At 39.7% G+C, this 26,305-nt stretch overlaps 1 protein-coding gene across 1 annotated transcript in view; it reads left to right on the forward strand.

Annotated features, from left to right (window-relative positions):
* LOC124622145 (katanin-interacting protein-like) overlaps positions 1–26,305 on the forward strand; it is a 363,928-nt gene that overhangs the window by 4,000 nt on the left and 333,623 nt on the right. Inside the window, exon 2 of the mRNA XM_047147778.1 lies at positions 18,890–19,033. Coding sequence (XP_047003734.1) covers positions 18,890–19,033 — 144 coding nt within the window. The remainder of the gene's footprint in view (positions 1–18,889; positions 19,034–26,305) is intronic.

Raw genomic sequence — 26,305 nt, forward strand, 5'->3', positions numbered from 1 at the left:
CCAAGTCTATACTAGGTAGGTTGAAGTCGCCTCCGACTAATATAGCATGATCCGGGTACTTCTGCAATACAGAATGTAGACTTCCTTTGAATGATTCTAGTGTCACAGTGGAACCTGATGGCCGGTAATAACACCCAACAATTAACTTTATTTCCCCTAGCCCTGTTAAACGTGTCCAGATAACTTCACAATAACACTCTACTTCGACCTCAGTAGACCCAAATATTTTTGTCAACTGCAATGAAGATACCACCTCCTCCGGTGTCTAATCTGTCTTTCTGATACACTTTCCAACCCTCACTAAATATTTCAAAACTTCCTATCTCAGGGTTCAGCCAGGTCTCAGTCCCGAGAATAATTTGTGCGCCACACGCTTCCTGGAGGGCAGTAAATTCAGGAACTTTATTCCGAACACTCTGAAAATTTACTGCTAATATCTTGATAGCTGAAGTGTATTTACACTGAGCGCGTCCTGATTTCCCTGCCTGCACGTCGACTGGTGAGTGTTCATTAGGACACCTCACACTACTGCCTAGCCTAAAAAAACCCCATGTGCATGCCACAAGTACTCTGCTACCCGAGTAGCCGCTTCCTTTGTGTAGTGCACCCCTGACCTATCTAGGGGCGTCCTACAATTCCCCGCCCAATAGCGCAAGTCTAGAAATCTGCAGCCAAGACCGTCACAGAGTCGACGAAGCCTCTGGTTGAGACCCTCCACTTGACTCCAAACCAAAGGACCCCGATCCACTCTGGGTATGATGCTGCAAATAGAGAGCTCTGCTTCCACCCCACGTGCGAGGCCAGCGGTCTTCACCAAATCCGCCAGCCACCCATATGAACTGAGAATCGCCTCAGAACCCAAGCAACAAGCATCATTTGTGCCGACATGAACAACTACTTGCAGACGACTGCACCCCGTACGCTCGATAGCCGCAGCCAAGGCCGCCTCCACATCTTGGATGAGGCCCCCCGGCAGACAAACCGAGTGCATGTTGGAATTCTTTCCAGCCTTGTACGCTATTTGCCTAAGGGGCTCCATCACCCGCCTAACGTTGGAGCTCCCAATAACCTGCAAGTCTTTGCCCCCGTGTGCCTGCTCGGGCCCTGCTGAAGGAGCGGCCACGTGCCCACTGACAGGATGAACGGGCGAGGCCAGCCGGACAGCCTCCACATTGACCCTCCGCCTCGAGCAACGCAAACGTGTTGCAGTCTGCCACTCACCCTGAGGTGAGGGTGGCCCCAACATGCCGGGTACACCAGAAGGTGCCTCGGTGGCTGAGTCGGCGGACGCAGCAAGCGACACCTGGGATGTCACAAGTGACGCGCCAGACCCTCCGCCGTCGCTGCACCTCGAGGCAGCAGCCTGAAGGCGGCTGACCATAGCCAACAGCATGCTCAGCAGTTCGGGAACCGCGGCCAGTTCCTCCTGCGCCCACACACAGCAAGCACACACCCTATCCATCCTACTGCTAATATCTAACGACTCCACGAATTTATACTCTACGGCTATCAATAAGCAATACTCCTCTGAAATATGAGAATACGCAAGGATTTTATGTAATTAAATATGCATGCGCACAACTTAGAACTTCACATTTTGGGCAGTGGAATATAACGTGTGTGTTACAGACATGCTTGTTTCAATTTGAACACTTCATTAGCATCTTGTTATCACAACTTGATGGACAAACTTTGCATCTGACATGTTTGCAGTTTTGGTTGTCACCACTGGAAATTGGTGTTGATGGACTTCTTTTTTGTATTCTTCTAACAATGGGCGCTGACTGTTCATTTTGTGGCAGTTTTTTGCTAGCTTCAGTGTAAGGAGTAACTATAGTAGTCTTCCCAAATATTCTTCTTTTGTAATGAACATTTTTTGTTCCATCCTGCGTTTATTTCTCCCAATAGCAAGAAACATTGTAGCAAAAATATCGGTAATGTTGCAGAAGATGATCATTGGTCAGCAGTTGGTTTTCCTCTTGCATGTGTACCGTACTTACTCGAATCTAAGTCGCACTTTTTTCTGGTTTTTGTAATCCAAAAAACCGCCTGCGGCTTAGAATCGAGTGCAAAGTAAGCGGAAGTTCTGAAATATGTTGGTAGGTGCCACCACAACTAACTTCTGCCGTCGAATATATGTAACACTACACAGGCATGCTTTACAGGCACAAAGATAAATACTGGCGCCAAAACCTCTGCGTCAGTAAATAAATAAAAAAAAAAAACGTGGAAGACGAGCTTTTTTCTCCACCCCGAATTTCGACCACTGCATTTTCATACATTATCCAACGAAGTAAATACAAATTCCGTATTGTTCATCTTCGAATGTAGCAGCTTTTCAATGTACTACGAAAATCCGACTGGCAAGACCGTTTGCGGTGTTTGTCAGTATGGCCAATTGTACGTTCTGATTTTTTTTCTACGCCCGACGCATAGCAATGGCTACCTGGTAAAGCTTAACTGCTAAGCTTACGGCTCGAACCAAACTACTGCAGCTGTATCGTCATTCATTCGACCTGAATTCTATCTCATATTACAATGGACCAACTTTGTTTCGATTTGTAGGTGCGGCCTAAAACTTTTCTCTCCCCTTGAATTTCGAGTCTCAAATTTCAGCTGCGGCTTAGATTCGGGAAATTATTTTTTCCTTTATTTCGAGTCTTTTTTCAGATGCGGCTTAGATTCGAGTGCGGCTTAGATTCGAGTAAATACGGTAGGTGCCAATAAGCTGATCCAATGTGTCAACCACTCCCTTACTTGCATTATAGTCCATTTTAGGTTCCTTGTATTTTCTGTTGCTTATTTCCTCACTGTTATGCATTGTACTCATCAGGATAAGCTGTGTGTTCCCTCCCCAGCATTGTAAGATGTCTTTTGAGAAGCACTTGTCCTAATGCATATAATGTGATGTAAAGAAATTGTGACATTTTGTCATTTTAACCCATTTGTAAGCTTCATGCCAACCCTCATACTTGGATTTTTCTCAGGTGCTTGTCCTGTATAGATTTGTGTTTTCAAAACATAGAAGTAGGCACTATCATACAGTGTCCACGTTTTTACCTCATATTTTGAGGGATTGTTTGGTACATATTGTTTGAATGGACAGCATCCTCGGAAAGCCATGAGTTGTTCCTCCACAGTTACATTTGTGCCGGGATGATATAGTTTTGAAAGTATTTCCACCAACTTATCCCATGGAACTCTTACAGGTGCCATCTGGTCATTTACTCTTTGATCAGACTTGTCATTGAAGTGTAACACAAGTGAGATGGAGCAGAACCACTACAGCGACATTAAGACAGGAGAGATGTGTCAATCTGTTTCTGGATCTGACATTCTCTTTGTTGATTCACCATATGATTTATACACACCAGCCAGTAATAACAGGCCAATATTGGCTTCAAGTGTAATTTCATGTAATACTTCCCAGCTGTGCCCATAAACTCTTCGACCTTCAATATTAGTTATTTTCACCACAATACTCTGAATATTAATGGTCCTCATAATGTGAAAATATAATTTTATATCACTTCTCTGGTGATAGTGTATCTTGTCGGACCAGGAGTCAGTTTTATAATGTTTGCACTAGATGCTCTTTCTGTTTGCGGGAAAGGTTCTAAGCTCCATGTGATTTGTGACCTTTTTTTTTTTTTTTTTGTCTCTAGGGTGAATCAGTAGAACAGCTAACATATTGTGATTCTTGAAGTTTTCCCGGCGGACATAATGTTCCATCATCTTTCGGGCGTGCACTCGGGACAGCGACAATTCTTCTTGCATCATCCGACAGATTTTACCACTTTTAAAGATTAATTATTTATTTACAAGCACTGTGGATTCGCAGCCAGCACTATTTTGTTTGCACTCTGCGCTTATATGTTTATCTTTGCTATATACATCTTATCTATGACTAGTGCAGTAGTGACGACTTTGATACCTTTGACGCATGCGCTTTCAATCCTCAGCAGCTTTGTATCACGTGACTCTCCGTATAAATAGGCACGCGCAAACGCTATGAACTCAGTCTCCGACTCGCCTTGAAGATGGCTGGGAGGTTTATAGCCGAAATATCCGCTGTCCCGAATGCACGCCCGAAAGATGATGGAACAGCTAGCATATTGTCATTTCAGGTATCAGTATCAGAAATATCTTTGGAATCAGATGACGGAATACTGTTGTCATCAGTGGTGTGGTTTTCTCATTCAGACATATTCTCCTTACTGTCAGATGCATTTACTAATGCTTCCAATAGCTCATTGGAAATAAATTGTTTTGTCATGATAGCCACACAGAAATTTTTTCAATATATACATGAACTGAGCCTGCACACAGCAGTCGACGTAACTGTTAGCTATAATATTAGAATATAACTGTTAGTGATAATGTGCTGTTATAATTTGAACACAATGAGCATCTTGCATTGTTGCATGACCTTCACAAATTTCAACACCAGGGAATCAGATATTTATTTTGCGTCACAAAAAAGTGTTATGCATGTATCTCAGGCATGTAGAAATAAATAGCTTTGCCACAGCTTCTGGAAATGAGGGAATTTCAAATGTGTCAGGAAAATCAGGGAAATTTGGAAACAAAAACTTGTTTTTATTTTAATAGATGAAATGATTTGTTTACTGAGATGTCATGCATTGTTGCTAACTGGGTGCAGCTGAGTATGTGCACTGGTTCCTACCCCCTCTTCTTACTACTCCCTTCAGCAAGCAGCAAGTGCTGCTACCACTTCTTGCCACTAGCCTAGCAGCTGCCGATGAGAGGTAGGGAGGCATGAAGAGTAGTTTGTTTGGATCTGTTTCTCAGAGATGGTAGACGCAGTGGCTGAAGACAGCGGTCATGTGTGCATGAGTTGTGTCTGAGTAATTGTGTGTGTGTGTGTGTGTGTGTGTGTGTGTGTGTGTGTGTGTGTGTGCTATCATTTTCTGACAATTTAGTTGTGATGGTGTGATTGTCTTCCCTACATGCATGTCTGCGGCTCAGCAATGATCTTTACGGTGAGTTGCTACCTATCATTATTATTGATTATCAGACCATTTGATCAAGTTATCTGTTGCATGGATTGATCACTGCGATCTCATTTCATCAGCATGCTGGCTGCGACTGGTGAATAGCTGGCCACATAAGTGTATATCCGTGACGGGCCAAAACTGCAGGCTATTTCTGCAGGTATCTGTAATGGATTGGGCCCACCAATCTGAAGCCATTTCGTTCCAAGGATGTGCAGGTCCTGGCCATCGTATCTAGTCTCACTGATCTGCCCACAGGCTGGGTTCGTTTGTGTCCAGCATAGTGCAGTTGATTTTAATGGTTTATCCATGCACCCAGGACTGCAGTGCTCCTCAGCAGGCCAGAGGGCATGAGCAGTCGGATTTCAAGAATTGCGACTGTCTCACCACTAGTGTGTTGTACAGTGTGGCATTTTATAGGTATTTTATTTGTTCTGGTACATTTTGGCATGTAAAAAAGTTGTTTATATGTTAGAAAGTGTGGACATTAAGAAGAAGAAAATTGTGTCAGTCGCTGGTGGTTTGTCCACTATATACTCATATATTTCTCAAAAGAAAAATTTAAAAAAATCTGTAAAATAATAGATATAACACAGTGGGTAACATCCAACAATAACAAACATAGTAGAGCCAACATTTCATTGGTGGTCACATATGGTGTTGGTTTACACAATTCTTCCCTGCCTTACACACTTCTTTCAAGAGGCCTACTATTTCTGAGGTTATAACTGAAATCAGTGAAGGTATTTTAAGTCTGTCTTGCGACTCCAAGGAAATGGGTATTTTTGCCACCAAATGTGTTTCATTTCATTGAAATAAAATAACATCACTGGTCTTATTAAAGCACATATACCATTTATTTGGCTTGTTTTCTCCATTTCAAAACAGTTCATTACAAAAGATGTTGTTGTTAGAACTTATTATTTCTGTTGCTCACTAAAAGACGAACATGACTGGACATGCCGTCAGTGCGTTGTGAGTGTCACGAAAAATGAGGCAATGGACACGATAAAATCAAAAGAAAAAATAATAAGTGTGCTTACAGAGGATTTAATGACTATAAATACGAAATATGAAGAACTTCGGCAGAAATATCAAGAACTGGAAACGAAATACAAAGAGATAGAGCGAGATCATCGTCTAGCACAAGACAGTGTTGTTAACCGTCGTTCTGCGCAAAAAACGTGGCGTTTGCCGAAAAAAAAAAAACAAACAGACAGTGAGTACAGTTCCGGCGATACCGCTAGCAAATAAATTCGCAACACTAGACGAAGACTGTGATAAGACAAAGAACAATGACGAACAAAAATCAGTGACGAAACTTCCAATCGAGTGCGCAGCCAAGAAAACATCTAATATGAAAAATAAACCAGTAAACCTCAAACGACGAGTTGTTGTACTTGGTGATAGCCACGCCAAGAAAATTGCCGAAAAAATAAATGAGTACAGTACGTTATTCACGGCAACAGGTATGACGAAACCCAGTGCACCTTTGACTGAGATAATTAAGAGCAGCAACTCACTTAATGAGCTATCTAAGAGTGATGCCGTCATAATCATGGGTGGAAGTAATGATGTATACAGAAATGAGAGTAAACATGCGACCCAGTGTTTAAAAACTACATTACTTGATCTGAAAGTTCCGAACATCATAGTTACTAGTTTGCCTCACAGATACGACCTGCAAGACAATTCCATCGTAAATCTGGAGCTTGCAAAAGTAAACAGACAATTCTACAAAATATGCAAGTCCCAACAAAATGTAACATTTCTTGATCTTCCAGATGCAAGAGATTTGTTTACGAAACATGGACTACATTATAATAACGCTGGCAAGTCATACGTTGGCAAAATGCTAGCGAAATTAATACAAAAAGACGACGACGTTGCAAGAAAACCAATTGCTGTGCAACCAGTTTCGACCAAGGAAATGGATAAACGAGAAAACAATTTCAAAATCGCAGCCACAGCGCCAGCTCAAACAGGAACATCACGTCCAGAAGATGAGAAGGTGCCAGAACCAGCCTCAGAACGTACAGCAAAGACTGAAATTATCGTCAAGAAAACTGTACCTACTCATCATCCAGATGCTCACACACAGGGAAACTGATGAAGGGGGCCAGTTCTATCCGAATTTGGCCCAATACAACGAATCCAGAACAAGTAGTCAACACTCAGGTGGACGTTCCGTTACTTTATAGTCAAATTAGTTTTAAAGACCCTCTACCTAATAATATATGCAGTAGTAATTTCGTTATGCACTTGAACATAAGAGGTCTGTCTGAAGGAATGATCAGGAAGCTTTATGATATAGAAATTTTGCTAGAAAGTGTGAAACAATCTGTGAAAGTAATATGCCTTAATGAACATTGGCTAAAATCTGAAAATATCAGTCTCCTAAATAAACTTACAGGTTATAAACTGGCTACCAGCTTTTGTAGGACCAATGGGTATGGAGGCTCTTGCATATTAGTTCATTCCACGGTAGACTATGATATCAGACAGAATTTTAGCCATCTGAATGAAGAAGGCACATTTGAAAGTTGTTGTATAGAACTTAAAGAGTATAACACACTAATTATCAGCATATATCGCACCCCTGGGTACCATATAAGCTCTGTATTCTTAGATAAGTTTGATACATTGCTACATAAATTAAAATGTGAGAAACTGTACAAGAAAGTGGTTATATGTGCTGACTTCAACATAGATGTAAGGACTGATGACAAATTTTCTTCACACTTAAAGAACCTGGTAGCCACAAATGGGCTAAATCTCAATTTCGATCAGTATACAAGAATTACAGCAAGCTCTGCAACATGTATTGACAATATTGTAAGTAGTTATAATTATTATGTAAAAGAAAAATTTCTTCTAGATTTAGGAGTATCAGACCATAAAGCACTATTTGTATCACTACCGAAGCAAAATTCAGTCTGCACAACAAAAAGATGTAGGAATTTCAGTCAAGAAAATGTGGAAGTATTTTGCAAAAAACTAAGCCAAACCAAGTGGACAGTCAGCAAACACACTTCCACAAGTGACAATTACAATAACTTTTTAACTGAATTCTTGGGTGTATTCAATGAATGCTTCCCTTTTGTAACAGTGAGGACCAGGTCCCAAAAAAGTAGATCCTGGGTAACAAAAGGAATTAGAGTGTCTAGTGCTACTAAGAGGAAACTGCATATGGAGGCAAAAGTAAATCGAAGCCCTCAATTTCTTAAGTATGTAAGCACATACAAAAAAACATTTGACAAAATAGTTAAACTAACAAAACGTACTGCAAATAACGACTTCATTACAAATGCAAAAAACAAATCAAAAGCTGTTTGGTCTGTTATAAGAAGTGAAGTTGGCAGTGAGGCGGAGAGAAAATGCCCTTCTAAAATAGTGATTAATGGTAGAGCTGTTACAGAACCCAGTGCCATTTGTGAATCATTCAATGACTTTTTCATAAATTGTAACAAATTTGGTGACTGTTCACCACCAAATACAAAGCCCAATATGACAGATAGCAATTGCACATGTTTTAAGTTTTCTCATGTTTCCATCTCAGATGTCATCAAAATCATAATGTCCCTAAAAAATTCAAAATCTGCGGGGTGGGATGAGGTCCCCACTGAAATAATAAAAATAGTCCGTCACAGTATTGCATATCCACTCTCTTTCATAATCAACCAATCATTTGATGAGGGATGTTTCCCAGATCGATTAAAATATGCAGAAGTTCGGCCCATACACAAAAAAGCAAACAAGATGAATTGGGCAACTATAGGCCAATCTCACTGTTACCAATTTTCTCAAAAATATTTGAAAGAGCTGCATGTGATCAGATTGAAAATCACAATTCATCTAACAGCATTATCTTAGGCAATCAATATGGTTTCAGAAAAGGCCGCAGCACAATCCATGCAATAAATGAATTAGTCACAAAAGTCAGCAGATGTCTTGATGATAGAATGTGTGTGTCAGGCATCTTTTGTGACCTGTCCAAAGCCTTCGACACAGTAAATCATGACCTGCTTCTCCAAAAATTGGCACGCTATGGTTTTCAAGGCAAATCTCTTAGCTGGATGTCATCATACTTGGCAAACAGAAAACAAAGAGTACTTATTAACATCAACAGCAAGAAATTTCTCTCTGGCTGGAAAAACACTCAATTAGGTGTTCCACAAGGCTCAATATTAGGGCCACTGCTTTTTCTATATTATATTAATGATATGCCATGTCTCAGGTCCAGTCTGATACTATCCTCTATGCAGATGACTCAACAGCTGTAGTCTGTTGTAAAAATGAGGTAGACCTAATTCGTCATATTGAACAAACACTTGGGGAAGTGGAGGCATGGGTCAAAAACAATAACTTGACATTAAATTTTACGAAAACAGAAATTGTTCATTTTACCACAAAACAATCTGCACAGTCTATAAGTGAAATAAGGTATATGGACAAAAAATTAGAGACTGCAGACTGTGTCAAATTCCTTGGCGTGTTAGTCAATAAAAACCTGTTATGGAGTCGCCATGTGGATAACATACTGGGTCGACTGAATAGCCTTGTATATATTATGAATATCTTGTATAGTATTACTGATTTAGCTGTAAGAAAAACTGTATATAATGCATATTTTGTTTCGGTCATTAGGTATAGTATAATTTTCTGGGGGTCTGAAAAAACAAATTTACTTAGAGCTTTTAGAGTACAAAAAAGAATCATCCGAGCAATGGTGGGAGCAAAACCAAAGCAACACTGCAAACCTTTATTTGTAAAACTGGATCTAATGAGCATTCCAAGCATATACATCTATGAAACTCTCACTTTCACGAAAAGAAACCCACAACTTTTTGAGGGCAACTTCTTCTTGCATCAATATGATACAAGACATAAAACGAGCTACATGTTACCTACCCACCGTTTAAAATCATATGAAAAAACCCCATACTATATGGGCATGAAATTTGTAAATAAAATATGGAAAGATATGGATGACCCAAATATAAAAGGCACCAAAAGAGACCTGGAAAAATATCTGAAAGATAAATGTTACTATAGTGTAGAAGATTTCATGAATGGTAACAATGCATTATAATTGTAATTAAAATACCTCTTTGAAGATGTTACACCATGTATATTATTAGTTTATTGTCTATTTTTAGTATTGTTATATATAGTGTAAAAACTGACAAGTCACCTATGTCACAATCTTTGATTGTATAAGGCATGTTATGTGATAATAAAAATTGAATTGAATTGAATTGAATTGAACAGGCAATGCCATCTGCTTGCAAAATATATATATATATATATATATATATATATATATATATATATATATAATGGAAGGAAACATTCCACGTGGGAAAAATTATATATAAAAACAAAGATGAGGTGACTTACCGAACAAAAGCGCTGGCAGGTCGATAGACACACAAACAAACACAAACATACACACAAAATTCAAGCTTTCGCACCAAACTGTTGCCTCATCAGGAAAGAGGGAAGGAGAGGGGAAGACGAAAGGAAGTGGGTTTTAAGGGAGAGGGTAAGGAGTCATTCCAATCCCGGGAGCGGAAAGACTTACCTTAGGGGGAAAAAAGGACAGGTATACACTCGCACACACGCACATAGAGGTGGCAAAAAATAACGTAACTGATAGAAAAATCTATCAGTTACGTTATTTTTTGCCACCTCTATGTGCGTGTGTGCGAGTGTATACCTGTCCTTTTTTCCCCCTAAGGTAAGTCTTTCCGCTCCCGGGATTGGAATGACTCCTTACCCTCTCCCTTAAAACCCACTTCCTTTCGTCTTCCCCTCTCCTTCCCTCTTTCCTGATGAGGCAACAGTTTGGTGCGAAAGCTTGAATTTTGTGTGTATGTTTGTGTTTGTTTGTGTGTCTATCGACCTGCCAGCGCTTTTGTTCGGTAAGTCACCTCATCTTTGTTTTTATATATAATATATATATAAAAAAAATAGACATTTCCTTCTTTGCACTATTGTTTCTTGTACTGTACCTGCAATAGACAGATTGTCAACTTACATTTTAACTTACCCTTAAGAACTGAAAATTTGAATTTGTCAGGAAAAAATGCTAAGGCTTGTCTGGAAATCAGGGAATTTCACTTGGGGAAACTTGTGGTAACCCTGAATAAAACTTGAGTACGATTTTTGAATGTTTTATGAATTTTTAAACCTCATGGGTCATACCGAGGAACACAGGTGTAACAAATTTAAGTTTTACCAAGGATGAGAAAAAGTAAATTTTTCTTTTATTTGAGGTTAAAGGAATTTAGAATGTTTAGAAAAACAAAGTCATTAAGTTTGGGGCAATACCATTTAATATTAAAAGTTTTGGAAGAACAAATTACTTTTTGGATCATGTTGTTGTTGTAGTTATCTTCAGTCCTGAGACTGGTTTGATGCAGCTCTCCATGCTACTCTATCCTGTGCAAGCTTCTTCATCTCACAGTACTTACTGCAACCTACATCCTTCTGAATCTGCTTAGTGTATTCATCTCTTGATCTCCCTCTACGATTTTTACCCTCCACGCTGCCCTCCAATGCTAAATTTGTGATCCCTTGATGCCTCAGAACGTGGTCTACCAACCGGTCCCTTCTTCTTGTCAAGTTGTGCCACAAACACCTCTTCTCCCCAATTCTATTCAATACCTCCTCATTAGTTATGTGATCTACCCATTTAATCTTCAGCATTCTTCTGTAGCACCACATTTCGAAAGCTTCTATTCTCTTCTTGTCCAAACTATTTATCGTCCATGTTTCACTTCCATACATGGCTACACTCCATGCAAATACTTTCAGAAACGACTTCCTGACACTTAAATCTATACTCGATGTTAACAAATTCCTCTTCTTCAGAAACGCTTACCTTGCCGTAGCCAGTCTACATTCTATATCCTCTCTACTTCGGCCATCATCAGTTATTTTGCTCCCCAAATAGCAAAACTCCTTTACTACTTTAAGTGTCTCATTTCCTAATCTAATTCCCTCAGCTACACCCAACTTAATTCGACTGCATTCCATTATCCTCGTTTTGCTTTTGTTGATGTTCATCTTATATCCTCCTTTCAAGACACTGTCCATTCCGTTCAACAGCTCTTCCAAGTCCTTTGCTGTCTCTGACAGAATTACAATGTCATCGGCGAACCTCAACGTTTTTATTTCTTCTCCATGGATTTTAATACCTACTCCGAATTTTTCTTTTGTTTCCTTTACTGCTTGCTCAATATACAGATTGAATAACATCGGGGAGAGGCTACAACCCTGTCTCACTCCCTTCCCAACCACTGCTTCCCTTTCGTGTCCCTTGACTCTTATAACTACCATCTGGTTTCTGTACAAATTGTAAATAGCCTTTCACTCCCTGTATTTTACCCCTGCCACCTTTAGAATTTGAAAGAGAGTATTCCAGTCAACATTGTCAAAAGCTTTCTCTAAATCTACAAATGCTAGAAATGTAGGTTTGCCTTTCCTTAATCTTTTTTCTAAGATAAGTCTTAGGGTCAGTATTGCCTCACGTGTTCCAACATTTCAGGGGAATCCAAACTGATCTTCGCCGAGGTCGGCTTCTACCAGTTTTTCCATTTGTCTGTAAAGAATTCGCGTTAGTATTTTGCAGCTGTGACTTATTAAACTGATAGTTCGGTAATTTTCACATCTGTCAACACCTGCTTTCTTTGGGATTGGAATTATTATATTCTTCTTGAAGTCTAAGGGAATTTCGCCTGTCTCATACATCTTGCTCACCAGATGGCAGAGTTTTGTCAGGACTGGCTCTGCCAAGGCCGTCAGTAGTTCCAATGGAATGTTGTCTACTCCCGGGGCCTTGTTTCGAGTTAGGTCTTTCAGTGCTCTGTCAAACTCTTCACACAGTATCGTATCTCCCATTTCATTTTCATCTACATCCTCTTCCATTTCCATAATATTGTCCTCAAGTACATCGCCCTTGTATAGACCCTCTATATACTCCTTCCACCTTTCTGCTTTCCCTTCTTTGCTTAGAACTGGGTTTCCATCTGAGCTCTTGATATTCATACAAGTGGCTCTCTTTTCTCCAAAGGTCTCTTTAATTTTCCTGTAGGCAGTATCTATCTTACCCCTAGTGAGATAAGCCTCTACATCCTTACATTTGTCCTCTAGCCGTCCCTGCTTAGCCATTTTGCACTTCCTGTCGATCTCATTTTTGAGATGTTTGTATTCCCTTTTGCCTGCTTCATTTACTGCATTTTTATATTTTCTCCTTTCATCAATTAAATTCAATATTTCTTCTGTTACCCAAGGATTTCTACTAGCCCTCGTCTTTTTACCTACTTGATCCTCTGCTGCCTTCACTACTTCATCCCTCAGAGCTACCCATTCTTCTTCTACTGTATTTCTTTCCCCCGTTCCTGTCGATTGTTCCCTTATCCTCTCCCTGAAACTCTGTACAACCTCTGGTTTAGTCAGTTTATCCAGGTCCCATCTGCTTAAATTCCCACCTTTTTCCGGTTTCTTCAGTTTTAATCTACAGTTCATAACCAGTAGATTGTGGTCAGAGTCCACATCTGCCCCTGGAAATGTCTTAAAATTTAAAACCTGGTTCCTAAATCTCTGTCTTACCATTGTATAATCTATCTGGTACCTTCTAGTATCTCCAGGATTCTTCCACATATACAGCCTTCTTTTATGATTCTTGAACCAAGTGTTGGCTATGATTAACTTATGCTCTGTGCAAAATTCTACCAGACGGCTTCCTCTTTCATTTCTCTCCCCCAATCCATATTCACCCACTATGTTTCCTTCTCTCCCTTTTCCTACTCTCGAATTCCAGTCACCCATGACTATTAAATTTTCGTCTCCCTTCAGTACCTGAATAATTTCTTTTATCTCATCATACATTTCATCAATTTCTTCATCATCTGCAGAACTAGTTGGCATATAAACTTGTACTACTTTAGTAGGCATGGGCTTCGTGTCTATCTTGGCCACAATAATGCGTTCACTATGCTGTTGGTAGTATCTTACCCGCACTCCTATTTTTTTATTCATTATTAAACCTACTCCTGCATTACCCCTGTTTGATTTTGTATTTATAACCCTGTTTCACCTGACCAAAAGTCTGGTTCCTCCCGCCACCGAACTTCACTAATTCCCACTATATCTAACTTCAACCTATCCATTTCCCTTTTTAAATTTTCTAACCTACCTGCCCGATTAAGGGATCTGACATTCCACGCTCTGATCCGTAGAACGCCAGTTTTCTTTCTCCTGATAACGACGTCCTCTTGAGTAGTCCCCGCCCGGAGATCCGAATAGGGGACTATTTTACCTCTGGAATATTTTACCCAAGAGGACGCCGTCATCATTTAACCATACAGTAAAGCTGCATGCCCTCGGGAAAAATTACGGCTGTAGTTTCCCCTTGCTTTCAGCCGTTTGCAGTACCAGCACAGCAAGGCCGTTTTGGTTAGTGTTGCAAGGCCAGATCAGTCAATCATCCAGACTGTTGCCCCTGCAACTACTGAAAAGGCTGATGCCCCTCTTCAGGAACCACACATTTTTCTGGCCTGTCAACAGACACCCCTCCATTGTGGTTGCACCTACGGTACGACCATCTGTATCGCTGAGGCACGCAAGCTTCCCCACCAACGGCAAGGTCCATGGTTCATGAGGTTCATACTGACCCGAAGATAACAGCGGGGTTAACACTGTCAAAAAGGCATTGGGTGGATCAGAACGTTCTCATGAGCTTTGGCCATCCCAATGCTCTAACTGTGCCTATTACAGAGGATAGCTCTGAAAATCTGTGGCACTCTCCTGAACCTCAAAAGACCAAGCAAAGGAAATGTCTTTCAAGTGGCTGCCAGATCATACAGGAATGATATTGCTGATGCTGATACATCAGCTAAGGACACCTTTGGGGTAGCTCTTTGCCGGATGATCTTAATTTCCATCTTATTCTCATCTCATTGACAAGAAGTGAATCCATGAGTCAGTGGAAGAAGAATGGTCACAAGTTACAGGCAACAAGCTGTAACCAATAGAGCTGTATCATTCAACCATGACATACACATCCGAAACATAAAGGTGGATGAATTGATCAGCATTAGACTTAGAATAGATAAGTATCATCGTAGAAAAAAAGGGCCCACCTGAAAGCAGAAATCGCAATGTAACCCTATCTGTACGCCACATTTTAATGTGATTTATTTCACTTGCTGACAAGAGGATAGCCCCAGGTTTCCCAAGGATCTGCTTATCAGATGTTGTAGAGTCTTGGGAGGATAGGTTCAAACACATATTTGAACAAATTATGGAGGATAGTATCTGTGTGTGGAGTTGTTAAGAGGACAGAGTGACTTGACCATGAGTTGAAGATCATAGAATAGACATAATTCTTTCTTAAAAATCAGTTGCCCAGAAAATTACTGTGAAAGGCAAAACCACATTTCCAGCTTAGCTGCTTATGGTTTTACCTAGCCATGCGTAACCAGTGGTTTAAGTATACATATGGTAGACTTCTGTTTATTGTCAGAATACTGGGGACGTGCAATCAGTCTACAAAGGAGATTGCTTACAAATCATTCGTGCAACCCAAGTGAGTGGGACCTGTACCAAATAGGACTAATAGGGTATATTGAACATATTCAGAGAAAGGCAGCACAAATGGTCACAAGTTTGTTTGACCTGTGGGAATGTGTCAGAGGTACTGAAGGAACTGACTTGGAAGACTTTTCAAGACAGACGTAAACTATCCTAAAAAAGTCTATTAATATATTGTTCTCATAGGGATTGTGAGTATAAGATTAGAATAATTACTTCATGCACAGAGGCATTCAAACAATCATTTCCGTGCTCCATATGTGAATGGAATAGGAAGAGGCACTAACAGCTGGTACAAGGGGACGTACCATCTGCCATCCATTTCATGGGGGTTTCCGAGTTTAGATGTAGATGTAGATGTGCTTCAGTAGAAAATACAAATTGATGACTTTTGTTTTCGACATGGATAGTGTGAGATTGATGTGGCTGTTATGGATTATAAAGTTGTTTACTGGTTTTCGTATGTATTTCTTGTGCGTTTCTTGGAATATGACAGGATTTCTTGGAACAATGTTTCATGTTCCAATGTTACAGTTTGGTTGTGAGCTGGTGATGCCAACGAATTTGACTGGAAGAAAACTGGCAGTGGTCATGGACTGATCTGTATTGTAGCTGAATGATCGTTTTGAAAACTTTGTGAGGTATTTTCGAAATGTTCTGATTTCCGAAGTTGTTGGGTAAATGGGAACCAAAGAGTACAGTTTCCTTTTTACTGAATACTCTGTTTTATATGACCTTGTGCACAATACATTGCACTATACTGCCACGTCATTTTGTACACTCCACTCATGGCGACATTTATTGAGCGCTATTTTCCCATTGGTATCACCATCTTGTCTAATCATCCAACTCATTATTTGTCATGTTCACTTCCTGTCACTCACTGTGCAGAGTTACCAACTTCAGCATGCAATGCAAAAGCAGCTGACACTGTTAGTGCACTTTCATGGTGGCTAGTGTCAGCCACGTGTACATTACCCATTGAAATGCGTGTCATAGAACGAATTATCTGTGTATCAAAATTGTATCATCTTTTACAGTTACATGAGTAACCTACATTATGTGATGTGTCTCAGCTACTAGTGAGGTCAGTTAGTGAGCACTGTACTACCTTTTATGATGGCACATTGGGCCGTGTACTGCTTTGTGATTCGTCTGCTCAACTGGTGTTGTGAATAGCTCACTATGTGCAGAAGTTGATCTCACATTGAGACACAGATATTTCTTGAAACCATGAAGTATCTAGGATAATTCTCATTCATGCAAGTAGAGTTAAGCAACTAACTGATGATTATTACATGCTCATTTTATTCCTTACATTTTTCAAATGAGGGCTCAGAATGTGATGGATTACAGATGCATTTTTCTGCCAGTACTGCTAACTGGTCAAAAATTCCCAATTTAGCTCCTGTATAGGCTCCTACATGAAAAGTTGGATTTTGATCGCATAAACTGAGGAATGAAATGAATCTGTTATCAATTTATGTGACTTCCTGAACTATAAATTCGCAATTATTTGCTATTAATGATGTTCTGCTGTTCTGTGTTTGAGCTTAAATGGCTGATAAATAAACATCTTAAACAATTATAAGAAATAACCACTTTTTATGATGGTTGCTTAATGTTCTGTTTGCTATTCATATAGTTATCCACTAAGAGTACTGTGATAGTTGTTGAACAGTTGGGGCTGTCTGTGTGCTCTAAAAGTGCAGTGGAAATGATGAATGTTGTGCAGTGTCAAGCTTGTTGATGGTTGTAGGTCAATTAATATGACAGTTACCGTATACCCATCAAACTGCATTGAGGGATTTGCAAGCCCCTAATCTAAATAGTTAGATAATTTGCACAATGTTAACATAATAACATATGGAAATAAGTCTGATAGAGGGGAGAAGCCTTTTCAAGGCCTGCTAGCAGAAGAAACAATAGAGTGCAGGGAAATACGCTGGGAGATGGAGGGAACCAGGATGGTGAGCAGATAGGGAAAATAACCACAAAATAGATACTGAAGATGGCTGCACAAATGAAAATGGGTGAAAAAATTTGAGTTTCAAAATTAATTTTGAGGAGGCAGAGTACCTGTGTTGCGCAGAGGAGGGAAGTGACTTGGACATTGGCGGACATACTAAAGTGTCTAAAGAATTTAAGTATTTGGCTATTATCCTATCAAGTGATGGAAGACATAAGAGAGATAGCTGACAGTGGATGAAGCAGGTAACGGTTGCTGTCCAAAAATTAAATCCTGTACTTTGTCCTCAAAAACGAGTTTTAAAGTTAAAATGCGATTACAGAAATGTGCTGTGAAACCAATCACAAGCTTTGGGAATGCGTGTTGGGAACTCACACAAAGAAACAAAAAGAGACTTAAGAGTAAGAAATGAGGAAATACGAGAATGGATGCAGACCCATTTTAGTGTTATGGGTAGAATAGAAGAAAGACAACTTGGACAGTTAGTGCTTGTCAAAAGAATGGAAGAAGACAGGTGGCCATAGAGAGCTTTCACGGCAACCTCCTGCAAGAAAAAGAGGAGGATAACCACAGAAAGGCTGGCTAGGGGGTATCCAAAAAATTATGGGGATGGGGTATCCAAGAAATTATGGGGAGAACAAGGACAGTAGAGGAGAAGGAAGAATGGCATGATTGAGGTATTTGACAACAGAGATGCGAGTTGTGGCGACAGTTGTAGGAGCCCCATGAGAAGAAGAAGAATATATTTATTTTGGGTTGAGAAGATATTCTAATTTTATTGCTTTTATCCAGAAGCAACTTCTTGTTAGCTTTTGCATCAGACTACAAAATTTAATCTGTCATGTGACAGCATTTGATACTTTCAGTGAATTTTCCTTTGTATGTTGATTTACGAAATAAGAATTATAAATAAATAAATTTGCTGCAGTATGGTGGAAGTTGTTGGCGATGCTGGTACCATCAGTATGTGTGTATATACTTGTTAGGTGGTTGTCATTGTATTCTGAATCAGCCATTTCTATTCCATAACATAGCATACTGGTGATTTCTGGTGACTGTTTTTTATACTATAAGTTTAGACAAATATGAAAAGTGGTTACAGTGAAGTGACACTAACTAGTGTTTGTGGAGTTCTGCTGTTTGTGGAAAACTATATTTTACTACTCTTTTGCGACCTGACACCAGAATATTTACGTTCTTTTCTGTCACTTGTAGGAGAATATCAAGTAGCAAATTATTAGTGTAGTAGTTTGAAAATACTATGAACACTTAATGCTTAGTTTTATAGTATCCTGCTTTCTTACAGAAACACCCAGCAACAGCATCCTGGCTCGTGGGCACCATCTCAAAATTATGATCTCAAGAAATCAAAGTCTGCCAGATTGCCAAAGAGTGCTGAACTTTTTGGTACACAGTGCGGATTTTCTGATTTAGATGGTACTGGAACAAGGTATTGTGCTACAATCATCCTTGCTTGCAGAACAGTAAATTAATAAAACTTCCTAGCATATTAAAACTGTGTGCTGGCCTGTGACTCTAACCTGGGACTTCTGCCTCTTCTCATGCGGGTGCTGTACTGGCTGAGCTTTCCAGTCATGAATCATCACCTACTCTCACAGCTTTCCTTCCACCAGTACCAGGCTCAAGACCTGGTCCAGCACACAGCTTTAATCTGCCAGAAAGTTTCACATCTGCACATATTCCACTGCAGAAGGAAAATTTATTCTGGAAATAAATTAAAAATTAGTGGAGCACTATTTTATGACAATTTTTTTGCTTTATTACATCCAAACATATATTTTGGCACTCTTTTATGTTTTTCGATGATCACACCTCTTTTTTTCAGTGTTACGCAGTATATTCCCTAATAATTTGTATTACATAATTAGCTACCAGTCACTAATTTGAAGAGTTTTATTTAACACATTTCATTTTTCTATGCCATTACTGGTTTTGAACTTTCGTTCATCATCAGGTGGCTGCAGTACGGGATGAACTACAAATCAGGCGTTAGTTGTTTTATTTACCAGGGAAATATATTGACTGATGAATATTCATAAAGTAAATGAAGATAAATGAAATTTGGAAATTGCAGATTGACTGTTTAGCAGTAGTACTTACAGTAAACATGACATGATAATTTTGAAGGATTGAGTTTTCGATATTTTCCATGCACCACACAGTAGTACCCTGGAAACTTGTTCCAGTGTTATAAACATTTCCATGAAATCATAAAGAAAAAAATGGTTCATCATTAGCTCTTTTTCTATGAACAATGTGATTTCATTGCAATGAAATAATACCCCTAGCTGCATACAGGTGTTGATATAAGTCAACGGGGACAGTTGAAAATGTGTGTCCTGACCAGGACTCGAACCCGGGATCTCCTGCTTACATGGCAGACACTCTGTCCATCTGAGCCACCAAGGACACAAAGGATAGTGCGTCTGCAGGGATTTGTCTCTGGCACGCCTCCCGTGAAACCCACATCGCAGCTTATAGTCCCGCACTAATTTCATAGTGCCCCTGCCCATCATACTCATTACTCGCAGCTTTACTGCCGATTCCCATAAGAGTTTGGGCACTGTGCATCCACTCAGAAGAAAATGGTCAAATGGCCGGTAAGCCTTTACTATATATGTATGAAGATGGTATCTGTTCTTATGATTTCTGATTTCACATACACTCTACATGTTTAACATGTACTGATGGCTTACAAAGACATTATGAAACAAAGTTATTCATTGTTTACATTAAACAAAAAGTTTGTTTCTTCTCCCAGCAAATGGACCTGAATTAGTAAAGGTAAGTCAGTTAAGAACAAAAAATTCTGAGACACTATGTGGTACATCTACTAGTCTAATTAAAGGCTGCCTGCAGTGGATGGTAAAGCCTCTGACATTTCTCATAAACTCAGCCATGGAAGAAGGAATATTTCCAACATGTTTAAAAAAGAGTTAAGTGATCCCTGTTGCCAAAGGTGGCAGCAAGGAAGATCCAGGAAATCACCGACAAATTGCTACCGCACCTGTCTTATCTCAGTAATATAATGTATCTTTAAAGACAGAATTTTATGGAAAAATGCCATACTTTCAATGATGCACTGCATGGGTTTAGGAAGGGTAGATCCAACAATACAGCAATAGCTGAATTTGTAGCATGTGTAACTAAGGCCTTAGATGAACAAAAGGGAGTTTGTGGTATGTTTTATTGAGCTTTCAAAAGATTTTGACTGTGTCTGCCTTAAAATATTATTAGAAAAGCTTACGTTTTATGGTACAAGGAGGAAAGCAGCCAATATCATAAAATCATTCATGGAAAATAGAGAACAGTGTGTAGAATAGAGCAAAACATGAACAATACTTTTACAAATGTCTACAAAAATTCTGAATTTGTTAAATAAGGAATGCCTTGAGGATCAGCACTGGGCCCATTACTTTTTATTTGATATGTAAATGGCATGTCCCAAAATAGTAGGAGGAAATGCTGTCATGTATGCAGATGGCATTTCATTCATTATAAGTAGTGCACTTCATTTGTTATAAGTACCGCTTCAACAGACTACTTACAAAAGGAGGCATCTATAAATACCGAAAATGGAAACAATTATTTCAGAGGAAATAATCTGTTTATAAAGGTAAACAAAACTGCATATATGCAAATACTTGAAAACAAAACACCTAAGTTGAACAGTATTTCTGTCAAGCCAGGAGACTTTGATCTAAAAGAGACAGAAACATGTAAATTTCTAGGTGTGACAGTGGATAGGTACTGTATATGGGAGAAGGATGTAAATAATATTAGTCATAAACTGAGTTCAAGTATATTTCTAATGATGAAAATGTCAAGGACAGAAAACACATGATTACTGCTAACAATGTACTATGGGCTAGTTCATTCACAAATTTCGTATGGTATCCTGGTCTGGGGAAATCCTGAAAATGTGCACATACAAAGAGTACTAAAGCTACAAAAGAAGGCTATAAGACAAATAGCAAAATTATTTCCTAGAGAGTCCTGCAGAAGTAAATTCAGGGATCTAAATATATTAACAGTAGCATCACTATAATACATATATGAAACAATTATTTATGTAAAAAGTAACCATGCTGCATTGTTAAATAGAGATCTCCATAACTATAACACAAGAAATAAAAATAATCATCATGTTGAAGGAAATTGGCTCAAATCAACAGACAAAAGCAGGATGCCTTCTATACAACAGTTTGCCAGACTGTACAGGGTGGAGAAAACTTGTGTCACAAAATTTCAACCCTGGATAGCTGATGCCAGTAGGAACCAAAATTACTAATGTTGTGTAGGTTGACAACGCACTATTTTTACATTCAGAACTTGGCGCTATACGCTCCCATTGGCCTTAGGATCGCCCTGTTCCCATTTGTCTCTTGACAGGTTGTCGTTCACGCATACAAATATCCCTCACCCTGTCATTGCCCCAACCTGATACGCACACGTGTCAAAAAGGTCTTGCTGTTTGTCTCCACCTCATGTCAGAGGCATTCACTCGTGAGCTTTGCTTTGGAACACACACACACACACACACACACACACACACACACACACACAAAAGTCACCTGTGATTTAGTCATACAGTAAGCACAGTGGCACAGTATTCGTTTGAAGAACAATAGGATATGGTTTTTGTTTATGGACTAGGACTTGACGAAACAGGCTCGTTAGCAGGATATCGTGGTGATACTGGAAGACCTCGAACATGATGGGATGCTGCATTTGAAGAGACTGTTCTCGAGCACTTGGAGGAAGTACCTACGACAAGTACTCAAGTGGTTGGACACGACATGTGGGTCACTCACCAGTTAGTCTGGGAGGTTTTAAGTTGTGATGGCCAGCATTCATTTAGTTTCCACCCTGTCCAAGACCTAAATCCTGTGACGGACTATGAACACATGCTAGGGTTTTGCTGGTGGTTTCTGTGACGTGTTGCATGAGATCCCAACTTCCCCGCCATTGTGTTGTTTACCGACGACAGCACCTTTTGGTGTGATGGCCTTTACAACACTTGAAACATTCATTACTGGGCAAGGGGAAATCCTCAACACCAGGAATGATTTTTGCTCAACATTTGGGTAGGCATTCTGGGTGACCATCTGATTGGGCCGGTCCATCTACCTCCTCGACTTACTGGAGCAAATTACCTTCACTTTTTGCAAGAAATTCTATCCGGCCTGATGGAAGATGTTCCCTATCAACACACGACTACGCACGTGGTTGCAGCATGATGGCGTGCCCGCACATAACAGTCATGCTGTTCACGGATATTTAAATGAACTCTTTTGACGGCCGGGTAATTGACAGAGGTGCTTGTAGGACATGAACCCTGTGATCACCAGGTCTAACGCCACATGCCACCAGGCTTTTTCCTGTCTGTGAGGTTCTTCATGGTTCTAGTTCACCCACCCAGGTCCAAACCATCTAGAAACGAAGAGGAATGAATTGATCGCATTCAACATGCCGCCAGTCACATCAGGGCAATGCCAGGAATCTTTGAAAGAGTTTGACAAGACGTGGTTCGACATTACCAAGCTTGTGTCGCTTGAGATCGTCGCCAGTTCGAGCACCTGCTTTAAGTAAACAATGACCCAGCTACAAAAGAGGCCCATTTCAGGGCTTACAAAATTTGTAAAAGACTTTCTGTATGCGAACTAACAGCTGTTGATGGGTTTGTTCCCGGTACATCTTGTCATGAAACTACAATGGATGTGTTGGGACCCCAGCGGATTTGCCCCTAGAGTGGAAGGCTGGCTCACTACCACCAAATGTGCAGGTCACTTTGGCTGCATCGTGATCTCTGGCAGGCAGAGCATTCGTGGTCATGCATTGTCCAGAGCATCCGGCAACTGGGCAGTCCCGTGACCAATCGGAGCACGTTGCACCAAGTTTCAGTAGTTTAAAAACTGTGCGTCGTCGATGTACACAACGCTAGTAATTTTTGTTCCTACTGGCATCAGCTATCCAAGGTTAAAATTTCATGACACAGTTTTTCTCCACCCTGCATGAAGATGATAGAAAACACTGCTTTCAAAAATAAACTAAAATGTCACTTGATTAAAACTTGTCCATACAATGTTAAAGAATACCTTGAAGCAAAAAAATAATGTAATGTTTCATATGTAACAGTTCAAATATGCAAAAAACTTTCAGAGAGCATAAAGTGATTTTGGTCTTTGGTAATTATGTGTGTATATCAACGTTTTTTTAGGTGCTTATATTTTAGAGGCTGTTTTTGAAGAAATCACTCATTTTACTGATACATGCTTGACCTATTCAAAAATGTGTAGCAGTGTACCATTCACTGAAACGCAACAGCATTAATTACATAACGCAACATTGACATTGATGCTCCCAGCGCTTAGTGCAGGTACTCAGGGTAATGGAACACATCCACGTGCTGACGTTGACAGTGGACAAATGTAAACATACGTAGAATGCACACCTATCATTCCGTCAACCATCGTCAGTTGAAGAGTTGTGTGAGTAGAACGTATATCAATGAAGAGTAGGTAGAAATGCTACTCATCTATGGGGGATGTAAGTTAGCAGGACAGTAATTGCAATACTGTTTTCTTATGTACGGGTACATTTTGTACAGTAGTTTAGTCCTTTTAAATGCTGTTATGTAGAGTAGGCGTACAGAAAAGGCTGTCCTTCATACAAACTGCATTGATTAAGGTTTCTTTTATTGTTGTTGTTGCTGAAGGTAGACAAAATGCTACGCAGGCAGCGGAACTGTACAGTGAGCGATATCCTGACAAGAACCCACCTTTCCGACGGATGTTTTCTGGTCTTGTTGCAAAGCAGGAAGTTTCAACCCACTACAATGCAATCCTAGCGCTCACACAGACGAAGCTGCTGAAGTTACTGTTTTCATTTCCGTTGCTTTGAATCCACATGTGAGCACACGATGGCTTGAACAAGAGATTGGCATTCCTAAAGTCAGTGTACATTTTATTCTTACATGTCACCGGTTCCTACCTTACCATGTACACCTACATCAAGAATTGAATGGGAATGATTTCCAAAATTGTGTACAGTTCTGTCAGTGGGCACAGCAGCAAATCCGCACCAATGTGAACTTCTTCTCCAATGTTCTGTTTACCGATGAATGTTCCTTCTCAAACAAAGGACAGGTAAATACAAGGAACATGCATTACTGGTCTAGTGACAACCCAAGATGGCTTAGACACCTGGAACATCAGCGTCAATGGAAAGTTAACGTCTTGTGTGGGATGCTTGTATTACAATTATTGGCCCTTATTTCATCAATGGTAGTCTAATTGGCACAGCATATGCCAACTTCCTCAGACAGATTCTTACGCTTCTTCTGGATGAAGTGCCGCTAAGAACCAGAATGCTTATGTGGTATCAACATGATGGATGTCCAGTACGTAATGCCTTGTTTGCAAGTCGTATTCTGAACCAAGGGTATCGTGCCAGATGGATTGGTTGAAGAGGAACAGTTACTTGGCCTGCTAGGCCTCCTGATTTTAATCCTCTGGACTTTTTTCTTTGGGGATGCATTAAAGATGTTGTCTGTCCTGATATTCCAACAACTCCAGAGGACATGCAGGAACGTATTGTGCTTGATTGTAATTCTCATCAGCAGACAACACTGGAAGCAGTAAATAATTCTTTCATTCAACAAGTGCACCAATGTATCAGTGTCCACGATCACCACTTTGAGCACCTATGAATGTTCTACTCCTGGGCTGCGGTACAGGAGAGTCAAAGTCAGTTTTGTGTTATGTTTTTACTTGGTTTTCATTTGTTTTCTGACAACTCTAGCAAGTGGACAAGTTTGTGATCCTGGGCTCAAAGTCAGTGTTGTGTTATGTAATTAATAATGTGTTTCAGTGAATGGTACACTGTGATACATTTTTGAATAGGTATTTAGAAGAGGAAATGAATTACCAAATAAAAAATACAGGGTGCCATTTAAAAAAGTCATACCGCTGTTCATATCTTTGTAAAAAACAAAGCTACAACAAAGGCAGTCATGCTGATTGGTGTCCCCCTGAAGGCTAAAGAACATTTGCTTGAAACATTTTGTAATTTGCATCTGGAAAAACAGTTATTTAAGGTGGTCAGGATAAATGGGCACACCCTGTATATAATTTATTATAAATGCGTCAGTTATAGAAACTTGCGGAATTTATTTTTGTGTCCTATCAGCGAATAAATCATGGAAATTTTACAGGAGAGCATTGATCATTAGTTCTTTCATTGAGTGTATTGTGAGTGATATGTTTTTATTTTTAAATATGTCTACCGTATATCTTCAGGGATGTGTGGAATATTGCCCATGTCTGCATAGTGAAGGATCTGTAGGTTGTTTTCAGTGCCTTGTACAGAATGTTTCTCATTAGCAGTATGAGTAGCAATGGTGAACATGCTTGAGTTGTTTAGTTGAATTGCATTGAGATGCTCCTTGAATCTTATCTTGAAGCTTCTGCCTGTCTGACGATGTAATATTTTGGACAGGTATCACATACTTATTTGTATATACCAGATTTCTTATGGGGATGCGTGGAAGTACCTATATTATGAACAGGTTAATGTTGCAGCTTTAATTAAAAAGCTTAAAGAGTTTTCGTGTGAAAAAATTTGGAGTTGTTATTTTTCAGCACTCACTTGTAGTTATGGTGATGGAAAGTAGTATTGTGATGATATAATAATGCATATT

Source organism: Schistocerca americana, chromosome 7, assembly GCF_021461395.2.
Source record: "Schistocerca americana isolate TAMUIC-IGC-003095 chromosome 7, iqSchAmer2.1, whole genome shotgun sequence".
Classification (NCBI taxonomy): domain Eukaryota; kingdom Metazoa; phylum Arthropoda; class Insecta; order Orthoptera; family Acrididae; genus Schistocerca; species Schistocerca americana.